This window comes from Phaenicophaeus curvirostris, chromosome 6 (assembly GCF_032191515.1).
Source record: "Phaenicophaeus curvirostris isolate KB17595 chromosome 6, BPBGC_Pcur_1.0, whole genome shotgun sequence".
In the NCBI taxonomy this organism is placed as follows: Eukaryota; Metazoa; Chordata; class Aves; order Cuculiformes; family Cuculidae; genus Phaenicophaeus; species Phaenicophaeus curvirostris.
Genome location: NC_091397.1, coordinates 4297756 through 4310899, shown reverse-complemented (window position 1 = coordinate 4310899; position 13144 = coordinate 4297756). Strand labels below are relative to the sequence as shown.

The window sequence follows — 13144 nt, the reverse complement described above, 5'->3', positions numbered from 1 at the left end:
CTGTGAAGCTCCTGCCTTTCTGTTCATATGGTCATTTAATAGTTGATTGTGGTACATATAACTGTGATCTTTTTTTTTCTTAGAAATATGAGGAAGGGCAAATACAGGTTTACAGTTGTCTGCAAGTGTGCAGATTTTAATATCTACTGTGCTGCTTGTGCTTTGGATGTACTAATATTAAATCCAATTGTTCATTTACTTAGTTTCTTCTGATTATTATTTTTCTCCTGATCTAGTCTGCACTCAAAACAATTCATTCCCATCCACTGGACCTCTGCAAGCCGATATAAAAGTTCCTTCCTTTCTCATCAGTGTATCCTGTCCAAAGCTTATTTTAATTGCTCTAAGCTAGATTTGTTCCAATTTACTAATGTATTCAGGAGGAGATACGCAAGATTTCATGCTAGATGCAGCAAACCCACATAAGGAAAGATTTCTATACCATTTTATTTCCTTTTTCTGAAATGTGGAGCATTTGTGTGTAATCCACAATTTTCTTGGCATGTTTTCTAAGTTGAAAATATCATGAGGGCATAGTAACTGAATTAATCCTTGTCTCAAACTTCCAACAGTAGCAAATCAAAAAAGAATGATCAGTCTTTATTTCCCCAGTGATTGCCTGAAGAATCCCTTTGTTGCTGATCCAGTAATATCTTTCAGTGGATCATGCTGAATATGTTATCTTTGCTGATTGGAAAAATGTGTGCTTTTTGTAATTTGTCTAGAATTGTTAATGTCTAATCATCACTCTTAGCCCTAACGTATCACCATGCTAAATCTATCTTTTGTAATGTAATTACTTGTTGCAAATTGCTTCACAATGACAGATGGATTCATTGAATCCAGTTCATATGCAAACGTTTAGTTTCATAGTGAGGTTCCATGTTGTAAGGCAAAAAGCTAAAAGGCCAATTCATTCACTTTTGTGTAGGCAAGTTGCACATCTTTGGATTTCTTTTCTTTGTGCTAAGCTTATTTTTAAGCTGTATTAATTCTATCTGATTTTATCCATTTAGCTAAGAGGCCTAAATTGACATTTTAGGTTTCCTGGCATTTTTTAGAGCTTTTAAAGCAACAGAAATATTTCCAAAAGCTGATCAACCCACATAAAATTAGTGCAGGTTTTCCTCTGTTTGCTGGGCTGCAGCAAGCAAGAGTTCAGGAGAATTCTCATGGAAGCTGAGGTGCTTCTGCAGCAGAGACAAGACTTCAGAGAAAGGGATGAGGCTCAAAAGTGGGCAGGACCAATCATAGCAGTTGTGACTGATGAAATCCCTGCTTTTTGGTCAGTCTTTGTCCTAAATGACATCTTAATATTTCAAGTGAAAAAAACTTTGACTGAGGAAGTGCTCTTTGCGAAACTTATTGCAGTGTTACAAGGAGGAATGGATGGAAAAGATGCTCCTCTTGTTTATACCAGAGAGTCTCATTTAAGAGACTAACAGCGGCAAAAGAGAAAAATAATCTGCATTCTCATCTGAAGTATTTAATACATACTGTTACTATTGTTGCTCATATTATTATTAACAATAACAATATCAGGCATTTGTTTGTCTCTGCCTGTGTTCTGAATCTCTCATTCTGAAGTTAGCACGGTACCGACTGATTAATTTGGCCATTCTTCTGGAGTGCTTTTTAAAACCACTTTAGGTATGAACTCCATCAAGTAATGGAATTATTCAAGGTTATTTGTCTCTTTTGAACCCTGACGCTGATTCTTCTTTGTCTTCACTGTTTCTCTCCTACTTTTAATCTGTTGTTCTATAGTAGGTCAACCTCCTATCATCTGACCTCCCAAATTCACCCTACTCTGATTGTTAACCATGTCCAAGGCTCTGCCTCAGCTGTCAGCATTTCAAGAGACATACATTTTTTAGTTTTTGCACTTCTGAAAATGAAGAAAGAACATGGCATTGACAAAGAAGTTATGCTTGCTTTTCCTCTCTTCAAAAACAGAAAGAGGAGGAAACAAACAGAATTTATTCATTAAAATTCACAGATGGGAAATATTATCTTTGGTCCTTTTGATGAAATCAGCACACTCTGCGCTATAACAAGACCTACTTGAACGATTAAATTCAACACACATACTCTGTCTTCTGGCACCTCACCTGTTTATTTGCCCTGTGGAAAGTCCTTCCCATAACCTCCACTGGAAAACGTGTCTGCTAAACAGGCGCCTTTCTCAGTCTGATGGACTGGATTCAAGCCAGGTGACTGGGGGGGTTGTGGAGGGGGAGATTTAGAAAGAGGTTTTTAATCACCTTGTTTAAGAAACCAACAACAAAAATATGCATGTGCAAAATGGAAATTCATGATCGGTTTTAATTTTGCCCTTATTTTTTGGTAATGAGTATGTGGTAGATATTGTGTCATATAGAAGCATTTGGTAAGGAGCCCTGCTGTTTATGTAAGACATTTGTGAGTGCCACTGTGGGCAAAAACATGTGGTACATACAAATTTGACTGAAACAAGGCTGACAAGGCACTGGCCATTTAAAAAGTTTGTTCTTCCTTCCTTGTTTTCACATCTCCCTTTCTAGCCTGGAATTGAAAATTTCATTAATGAAGTCCTGTTGTCCTTCTACTTGTCCACAGGCAGTTGCTTTCCCAGATGCCAGTCACTGTTGCTGGGATATTGGCATTGATTTCTTTTCAAATTCCTTCCAAATAAAATTTGAATCATATATTTTTTATTTAAGACAATAAGAATAACAAACTCCACATGTTTAAGAGAATAAAAGCATGTTTTGCAAACAGAAAAAGAGAAGAAAATGATAAGCCAAATATTTTCCCCATGTCCCTTTAGATTATAAATATCTGCATTTGGGTCTGGATTTATCCCATTTAACTTCAGGTCCTTTATAGATTGAAAATGTTTCAGGTAAGAGTCCAGCCAACTCCCTTTATAGCTGATGAAGGGGGGAAAGGTTGACATTTCTGACAACACCCATCTCTTCTTTGTTTGATTTTTCATACTGCCAAGGCCTAGGGGCCAACCTAAGTTAGAGAGCCAAGAATTAGATGCTGAAGAGTTAGGTGGACTGAATCTTGACCTATCTTGGTCATTGCAATGAAGTAACTTATTGAAATTAATGATAAACTTCTTCGTGTGTACTGAAGGAATGGCAAAGTGCTGAAGTCTGAATGAGGGTCTGAATCTCCCTCAACATTTCTCCACTTGACAGGGCATATCAGAAAAGCAGTAGAATGGGACAAGGATAAAGAAAAGATCCTGCGGCTACCTGAGGTATATTAACTGTGCCATGGCTGCTGTCTTCTTTTATGTTGTGGCAGCATAAGAAAACTTAAGTTGAAATCCAGTACTTTCCAGGAGTCTTTTCTTGGATTTGGTAGTTCTTGGATTGAATCCACATCTCTTATTTATCTTCATTAATGTTCCCCTTTTGTCCTCCAGTGTATTATCAGAAAGATTTCCTTTTCTACAACAAAAAAGTATTCAAAGTTCCATAGAAAGTATCTAGGGCTCCTGTATAGCAGTAGTCTTTTCTACTACAGTTTTTAAATATCTGGCTAAAACATCTCCAATTCCTGCCTAACTTGGCACAATCATTAAATTGTCCATACACTGAATATCAGATATTGTGAACATTGATTTTATTTTCCTTAATCTGATTGAAATTCAATACACATTAATGACAACGGACCTACCCTCACAGTGCCCTTAACTATATACAAATATATTTGATATATAGTATGATCTTTAAGTTCCTTTCCAACTCAAACCATTCTGTGACTCTGGGATTCTATGATAGTAGTAGTATGACTGAACTATTATTTTAATAGTGCTGGTAGAAACGTGAAATGAGTCCGTGGTGCTCCTGATCACCCAAGGACTATTGCAAGTGTATCTGGTTTTACCCCATTTACACTTCAGACTTACCACAGTTGGAACATTATTTAGTATTAATTCAGGTCATTGCAACTGTGGGTGGGAGGGTGGGGGAAGCATTGACAAAATAAATAATAGGTTGTGAAAGCTTTGTGTAATTGTCCTTTTATCTATCAATCCTGTTGGATTCAGTACAACTAGCAATTGTTCAGTTTGACAGAATCCAGACCTTTGTAGAATCACATGGGTCTCAGTACTGTGCTGTATGATTACTTTGGAAAATAAGTATCTATAACAGTTGCATTCAGGCAAACAAACTTAAAGCAAGAAATGACTGAAATTTGCATTGTAACAGAATACAATTTTAATTAAATAAAAAAGTAAAATCTGATAAGCAAAGAAGTGAAAATGTATTAAGTGATAAAAAAAACACCTAGAGAAAAAAGTTATCACATTGGCTATATCCAGTGAACCCTCTTTGTTTTGATATAGAAGCAAGAATCATAGAATAGTTAAGGTTAGAAGGGACATTAAAGATCATCTAGTTCCAACTCCCCTGCCATGGGCAGGGTATCATCTTATCTTCTTTGAATCATGGCCACTGCATAGGAGTGGTAAATTGTGTAATTGAGTCCAAGAAACACTGAAGCTAAGTTGTATGTCTTGTTTGTTTCTTTTTGGTATACACATGGCAAAAGATAGCTTTGTTCAATGAGCTAATAAAATCTGAATGGTCAAGTGCCATACACTCCTTCTGGCAGATGTATTGGAATAATTCGCCAGTAACAAGTATTTGTCTGTAGATTTATTTTCATCATTCTGTGAATATACACTAAAGTTAGATGTGGAAAAAGACCACCCATAGTGTTGAAAATGAGCCCTTTAAAGGTTCCTGCTTTTGAAAAGTTGACATTTTTCAAAGATGTGAATAGTGTCCCTAAAAGTTATGAGGATTCTTAAGGGATTTGTAAGGGAGAATATAAGGGTTAGTGAACTCTCCATAGGAATTGAAAACATGCCGGATGAAAAGACACCTAATTCATTCCATATCTTACATTTATTTTAAAGAAAATATTAATGAGCAGGTTTGAAAACAAATATGTTAACACTAAAGCATTATTACTTTTTAATGCATTACGATACTGCAAAAATCCTGTATATAAATGATGACATTTAATAAATAGATTCAATTCACATATCCCTGGTTTGCCTTTGGAAGTCAGTAAGAGCATTACACAGGGCAGCATACAACTGGAAAGAAGGGCCCTGTTCCCTGGCAAGCACTTATGGATGGCATACGCTCTGACAGAGTGAGGATTCAGAACACTGGGTGTTCATGCTGTCCTGCTCCAAGGTCCTGTTATGTTCCAGGATCACTGCCACCAACCAGCCTGGCCGGGCAGTTGGAAGAAGCACTCACCACTCATCAGCTGCACCAGTTAATGGAGAACATCCTTTTAATGCACTCAGTGGCTGATGGAGCGAGTCCAGAGAAGAGCAATGAAGCTGGTGAAGGGGCTGGAGAACAGGCCTTATGAGGAGTGGCTGAGAGAGCTGGGGGTGTTTAGCCTGGAGAAGAGGAGGCTGAGGGGAGACCTCATTGCTCTCTATAACTACCTGAAAGGAGGTTGTAGAGAGGAGGGTGCTGGCCTCTTCTCCCAAGTGACAGGGGACAGGATGAGAGGGAATGGCCTCAAGCTCCTTCCAGGGGAGGTTTAGACTGGACATTAGGAAAAAATTTTTCACAGAAAGGGCCATTGGGCACTGGAACAGGCTGCCCAGGGAGGTGGTTCATTCACCTTCCCTGGAGGTGTTTAAGGCACGGGTGGACGAGGTGCTGGGGGATATGGTTTAGTGTTTGATAGGAACGGTTGGACTCGATGATCCGGTGGGTCTCTTCCAACCTGGTTATTCTATGATTCTATGATGCTTGAAGAAGTGGGCAAAGGAATCTTCTCAATCAGGATTATTCATACTTTGTCAGTAGCATGATTCCATGTTAAATTTTGTAAAAAATAATCTGGTCATATTTTGCTATGGGAGAGGGACATTTCTTAGAGGAAGTCTAGACAAGGTAATGTGTTTGGGGAAAGGAAAGAGTTTTAGCCTTATGGATAAAAACATTCCATGCCACTTGACCTTAAGGATGGAGAACGAATCTTGGGCCTGTTTTATGTGCTAGCATAGGAATAACCTGAGGTATCTGGAGAGCTAGAAGTCCCTGGAAGGTGGTGATAGTGGGACAGACCGGTCAGTGGATTTGGGGGAAAGCAAACCTGCAGGGACCAGCCAGCAGCAGGAATGCAGCTTGATGCGTTAAAGGCAGCAGGTGATCCTCAACTAGTATAACTGATGCTACTGAAATGAAAACTTCTCCATTTTTTTGAGTGATGAGGATTTGACCTGCAATGCCTTTATACTCTCCTTATTGTCTTAAAGTTCATCCCCTTGCCTTCTGCTGCAAGTGCTGTAATTGAAAACTGTACATATTTGGAAAAAGGTTCCTACAGACCTTATTCATCTGAACAATTTGTCCAGACTTCAATAGGACAGTTCATGTGACTAAGAACTGGAGTCGATGTGTACTTTGAAACCGTTCTCTATCTCTCTAATCTTGTTTTGGCAAATGTTGTTTGATGAAGGTTGAGAGTTATGTTAGTGGACGTATGTAGGAAGAACATTTTTAGGAGAAGACTGACTGTTCCCTTTTGGCTTTGATTTATCTGCATGTTAAAATATGCATGTTTGTGAAACAGAATCTTTTGATCTGTATTCCTCTAATTAGCTGTCTTTTGTTGCATCTGTGTATTTCCTTTCTTGCTAACTCCTGTTACGAGTATTTTTGTAAGTCTGTAAAAAAATTTTTATACTTTTAAGCCAAGAATTTACATAAAAAGCAAGGCTGTTGTATAAAAGACTGTTTTAAATGGATATCAGCAAAGTAATGAGTCAGGAAGCAGTTACTTAATTAGCTAGAGACGTTATCTAACATTTGAAGAAATGCTTTTTGGGGAAGATAGCCACTTTTTACTTATGTAATGCTTAAGATACAAATTCTAAATCTCAGTAATTAAAAAAACTGCACACCTTATCACTTAGGATGCTCTTTAGACTTTTAATTACAATAGCATATACCTTGGCTTCTGTTTTTCGCCAGGCACCTGCGTGCCTAAGGTGAAGAAATGAGAACTGTACTGTAGAAATTGTATGCACAAATCTATATCTGGAAAACATGTGGGAGAATTTTTCTGTTAAACGTCTTCCAGTTTCCACCGGTACCCACTGCATGTGCTGAAGCATGATTTAAATCTGATAATGGTAAAGGTAGCAAAAGGCAGAGATTGTGTCCGTAGATTATATCACTTTCCTTATTACTATGCATTACTCTTCAAAAGGAGCCCTTGTACTTGCTGCTGGTGAGGCTGCACCTTGAATCCTGTGTTCAGTTTTGGGCCCCTCAGTACAGGAAGGACATTTAGGGGCTGGAGCATGTCCAGAGAAAGGGAATGAAATTGGTGAAGGGTCTGGAGCTCAAATTTTATGAGGAGCAGCTGAGGGAACTGGGACTGTTTAGTCTGGAGAAGAGGAGGCTGAGAGAAGACCTTGCTGCTCTCTACCTGAAAGGAGGTTTGCATGAGCTGGGTGTTGGTCTCTTCTCCCAAGTAGGAAGTGATAGGGTGAGAGGAAATGGCCTCAAGTTGTACCAGGGGAGGGTTGGATTGGATATTAGAAAAAAAAATTCTTCAATGAAAGACTGATGAAGCATTGGAACAGGCAGCCCAGGGAAGTGGTGGAGTCAGCATGCCTAGGGGGTGTTCAAAAAGCATGTAGATGTGGCACTTTGTGACATGGTTTAGTAGCCACAGTGGTGTTGGGCTGATGGTTGGACTTGAATTTAGAGGTCTTTTCCAGCCTTCATGATTCTATAGTTCTGTGAAAATTTCCCAAGCTTTTAAACACAGTTTAAACAAAGTTTCTTTGGTGCATGTGTCTGTGTTATGGAGACAGAAACTGATATTATATTTTTAAGCACATAGATTTGAACACTTGATTGACATTTCTTGGTTTGCAGATTTGGAGAATACCTTCCACGCAACATCTGTTTAGCAAAGAATGCATTAAACTGGGGATAAAATAAAGATGGTTATACACAGCTTCCTGCACATAATTCTGTCTTCTAGAAAAGTAATAAGCAGAGCTGAAAGCTTAAAACATTTAGTTTAGTTTTTAATTTCCATGAGCAATTAATCAAAGATACAAAAAAACCCAGTTTGGCTGGGGAAAAAACAGTTGTTATTTTGAACTTAGAATACAGCTTTCAATGACAGGAATATGGCTAATAATAAATATTTATTGTAGCTGAATATTAAAATCCCAGCTAAGAGAAATACAATTTCTTTTATACATTAAACAACCTAGTCATAATTTTTACTCTGTTACTTACTCCTGAAGGGGCTAAAATAATTAACTTATATTGCAGCTTTAAAGTAGCAGCATGCAATAGGAAGATGATATCTGTCTTCAGAAGTCTCTTGCCTGTTTTCCAAGTACTATTGCATAGGAGCATAGTCTCCCATTAATCTTAAGTAGTGTTCCTGACCTAAAATCACTGTGGTTTCATGGCTGTTGCAGAGGACGAGGTTCCTTTTGGTTCTGATCATCTGGGATATTATCTTTTTGAAGTAAGGATACTACAGCTGGATTTCATTACCTGCCTATAGCTCAAGGCCAGGAACTTGCTTTGTACATTCCATGATTCAACAGAGCTATCCTAGTCTGTTTCAGGAGCAGTGTATAATGAACCTTCATGAATGATTGTAGACTATAATATATAAGTGATCTAACACATTTCATGTTTTCCACGATGTACTGTTTCTCCCCATCTCCCATAAGTTTCTAATGTTTTGTATCTTTGTTTAGGTTGGTTGTTACTTGAAGACCCCTAAATACCCAATTTGGTTGGTATGCAGTGAAAGCCACTTCAGTGTCCTTTTTTGTTTGGAAAAGGATTTACTAGGTGACTGGAAAACAGAACGGAGATTTGATCTGTATTATTATGATGGCTTGGCCAACCAGGAAGAAGAAATACGGTTAACAGTTGGTACGTACATCTCAGTAATTCTACATTTTGTCTCTGGTGGCAGCAACAGCATCGCATGAGAAAGAAGAATTCAATAAGACAAACAATGAGTGTTTCAGGCATAAAAGATTTGTGTGCCTGTTTCCTAGTTTCTGTAATTCAGTTGATTATTAACTGGGAACAGTGAAGTGGGACTTCAGTAGGAAATTTTTAGGATAAGCTCTTGAAAGGGTTAAAAGTGAGCATGTGCTACTTTATAGAGACTGCAAATTGTTCAGTGGCACTTTCTTCTGAAGAACAGATTGTGATCCGACCAATTCATGCTCTCAGGACGATAAACTATGTTTAACTATTCCCAGTCTGCTTCACATCTCATATTATTTCTACAGACAGAAAGTGCAAGTCTCCTGTTCCTCAGCCCTACTTGACTGTAGTAAAATGAGCAGAGAGGGAGAGGAAGCATGAAATCCTTGTCTCCAAAACCAGCTATTTCAGAAGATGACAGGAATTTGCTAACAAAGTCTATTCTCTTAGCTGCTTATAAGCATACCTGGAAATGCAAGCATGCAAAAGACCTTCCAACTTGTAACACTCACTCTTTCAGTAAACCAGGCCAAATTTTAGAGCTGCTTTTACAGCAATTACATATTTTTCCAAGTGGAAAGCATATGGACAGAAGCATTCTGATGCTTAGAAAGCTCCTGTTTATTGCCATATTAAGATATCCTTGACCACTAAAGTTCTATTTGCTAATAATATCCTATTTATTGTTTGTTTTCTTCCCTTCAATTTATTTATACAATCTAATCAAATTCTTCTCAGTCTTAAGTAGCCACTCTATTGTAGTCCACTCCTTAAAAAAAAAGTACTATCATCAGGACAGTGTTTGTTGCTTCTTACTGTGGGATGATCCAGAACATCAGTATCAGGAATTCCTAGAGGGGCTCAAATATTACTGGAGACCTCTAATGAGCCATTATGGTTGGACTCAATGATCTCGGAAGTCTTTTGCAACCTAGTGATTCTGTGATTCTATGACTATAAACTCTTCAATGTTAGGATAAAAGAAACCCTTTGAAACTTAAAAAAAAAATAATCCTATGTACCTCTAAGTTTCTGAGGTTCTAGGAGAAAACTGCCAGTACTTTTTATATTCTAAAATATTATCTGTTTCCTATACTCCAGCCTGTACAGTAATTCAGAGTTTTCTGCATGTATTTGTCGTAACAAGATCTACAGGCCAGGGAAAGGCAGATCTTCTCTATAACATGAGGAAGTCAGCGTTATCAGAGACCGGCAGCTGTGAATGTAGGAGCAATTGCCTCCCGTCCTGTCTACATCAGTCTCAGTGAAGCAGACCCATATCCTTCACCCTGTCTTGGCATCATTTGTTGCTCACAACCTGCTTGTTGGCTGGATGACAGACGAAAAAAAGAAGAAAAAAACCCCTCGTCTGCTGCAGTTTAAATGTTTTAGTCCAAAACAGGAAACAGCTGAGCAGACTGACATCTAAGCTGAGGGCAGGATGTTTTCTCTCTGGTAAGTTCAGTGACTACTTTCACTGTTGACAGATCCAGTGACTGAGACACTGACATCTCTGTTTTCCCCGGAACAGTGCAGTTGCCTTTCTGTCCTAAAGGAATGCTCAGAGCCTGTGCACATCTCTCTTAGATCCAACAAAATTCTGTCTTCTCCCTCCTGTGCACTGCTTTCTCGACAGTCAGAGGACAATATTCCATTCCAGGGTGAAGGAATCTTAACTCAGTTTGGACTGGACTTGGGATTTCCTATTCAAGGGTAGGACTACCGCTGTCCTTAGTATTTGACTAACAAAAATTGCTTCCTTAGTAATAACATCAATTACAGAATGAGAACCTCATGACAGCCCTCCAGCATATTCTTTCACCTTCTAATCTTTGTTTTCCTAGAAACCATCTGTGTATTAGTAAACTAATGTGGGCAAGGGCATGAGTCTGAACACTGCCCCATGATCATCCTTACTTTTAAGTAGTCAGCACAATTAGAATAGAATCATAGAACATAGAATCACCAGGTTGGAAAAGACCTCTTGGATCATGGAGTCCAACCATTCCGATCTGCCACTAAACCTGAGCACCTCATCTACCCGTCTTTTAAACACCTCCAGGGATGGGGACTCAATCACCTCTCTGGGCAGCCTGTTCCAGTGCCCAACGACCCTTTCTGTGAATTTTTTTTTTTCTGATATCCAGTCTGAACTTTCCCTGGTGCAGCTTGAGGACATTCCCCCCTCTCCTATCACCTGACTCTTGGGAGAAGAGGCCAGCACCCTCCTTTCTACAACCTCCTTTCAGGTAGTTGTAGAGAGCAATAAGGTCTCCCTTCAGCCTCCTCTTCTCCAGGATGAACAACCCCCGTTTCCTCAGACACTTTTCATAAGACTTGTTCTCCAGCCCCCTCACCAGCTTTGTTGCTTTTCTCTGGACTCGCTCCAGAGCCTCAACAACCTTTGTGTGGTGAGGGGCCCAGAACTGAACACAGGATTCAAGGTGCAGTCTCACCAGTGCTGAGTACAGAGGGAGGATGACCTCTCTGGACTGAACAGGCTGAGCAAGTTTCTGGCCCAAAACAACTAATACTAGGCACAATCATGGACTCATTCCCAAAGGTGTAGTTTGCATTCAGTCACCTCCTTTCAGCCTTTAGTCTGTCATCACATGAACAGTCGGGAGGCCTGGAGCTAAAAGGGTTCAAGAGATGACAAAGCTGTGAGTGCCACACTGTCTCCTCTGATGTCAGCTATAATGCCCATGCTTTTTGCAAAGAGCTGTAGTCATGGTAACTTTTCTAAGCGTTCTTTGCCCTGTCTGTGATCACTCTGTTCAGATGATGTGAACAACAGCATGACAGCGAATTCGAGTGCAAGAAGTGCTCACCTTCTGGGGTTTTTCAATCCAAAGTGGATATGTGTCTACTATGGGCTAGGAGATTTACAGTGTGAGTGGTAGCCCTTCACTTCCATGGCTGGGGTTCCTAGAAGCTACTGTAGTACTCTATATGAATAGAAATATACTCTAGCCACTAATAATATATATTTCTCTGCAGACACAACTCAGATGTGTGCTGAAGATAAAGAAAATGATCTTACTCCTCCACTTGAACATTGTATTAGGACAAAGTAAGTAGAACTCGCATTTTTTTTAGTACAGATATTTTCAGTTATTGAAACAAATAACGCATGTAAGACTGGGATGTGATAAAAAATATTGCAGCAAGTAATCTTGCAAAATTACTGCTTAAAAATCATAAAGGATCTCAATAAGCCAGACTGTGGGCTTACGTATTCTTCATTTTATTGTGTGCTATTGTGGTTTACATCAAACTAAGACATTTAGTTCATTCTTAGAGGAACCTTCATTATATCAGCAGGAACTGACTGAGCCAAATCCAGTTTGAGAGCACAATTTGATTTAAAAAATCTAAATTTGCATTCTCAGAACTGATTGGTCCCTGTTGCAAAGGTATAATGAGAAAAGGAGAAAATATGTTCTGTCTTTATCAGTCCTTTCTAAAAATATAATTGCTTTGGGTACCTGAGTAGCATTCTTCATGTATGAAGCTCTGTGCTCAGTGGTCTCAGTTTTCTCAAATTTTCCATGTGTCCATAGGCAGCACAGAGATTCTCGAGACCAATCATGTCATGTTAGAATTTTCATGGCCATTCTGAGGTCTATGTGATATTAAATGAAGGATTTTAAGGAGTTTATCTAGCTCATACTGAAGTTAATGAGAAGATTTTCAGTTCAGAGAGAAAGCAAAGAAAAGAGGAAATTTAACTGGGTAAAAAAATCAGTTTTATGTCAACTCCACGAGCAAGATTTTGAAAGCTGCTGTCTGAATACCTTTGGAGCAATAAATAAAAGCCTCATTGTCAAAGACTGTAACATTTGTTAAATCAGCAAACCATGCAGCTTCAGATTTCTCTTGTAATTTCCCTCCTCTCCTTGCCACTATTCTTCCTGTAAAAAAAAAAGAACAGTGCCTGCCAAACTGTGTTCAGGCCGGGCTTCCATTTTAAATTTACAGAAAAGCAGAAGAGGTGTCCTATAACATGACAGCAGTAACCGTAATCCAGGCTCCCTGCACATATAGATTGTTTTGCTTCCTCTGTTCCAGTGACACATAACCATGACTACAAACCATGTTCCGTATCATATAGCCTCAGAAACCCA

General features: G+C 38.9%; 1 protein-coding gene across 1 annotated transcript in view; it reads left to right on the top strand.

Annotated features, from left to right (window-relative positions):
* The window catches only part of MINDY4 (MINDY lysine 48 deubiquitinase 4), a 77445-nt gene that overhangs the window by 57192 nt on the left and 7109 nt on the right, over window positions 1–13144 (top strand). Inside the window, exons 16-17 of the mRNA XM_069859227.1 lie at window positions 8774–8954; window positions 12018–12090. Coding sequence (XP_069715328.1) covers window positions 8774–8954; window positions 12018–12090 — 254 coding nt within the window. The remainder of the gene's footprint in view (window positions 1–8773; window positions 8955–12017; window positions 12091–13144) is intronic.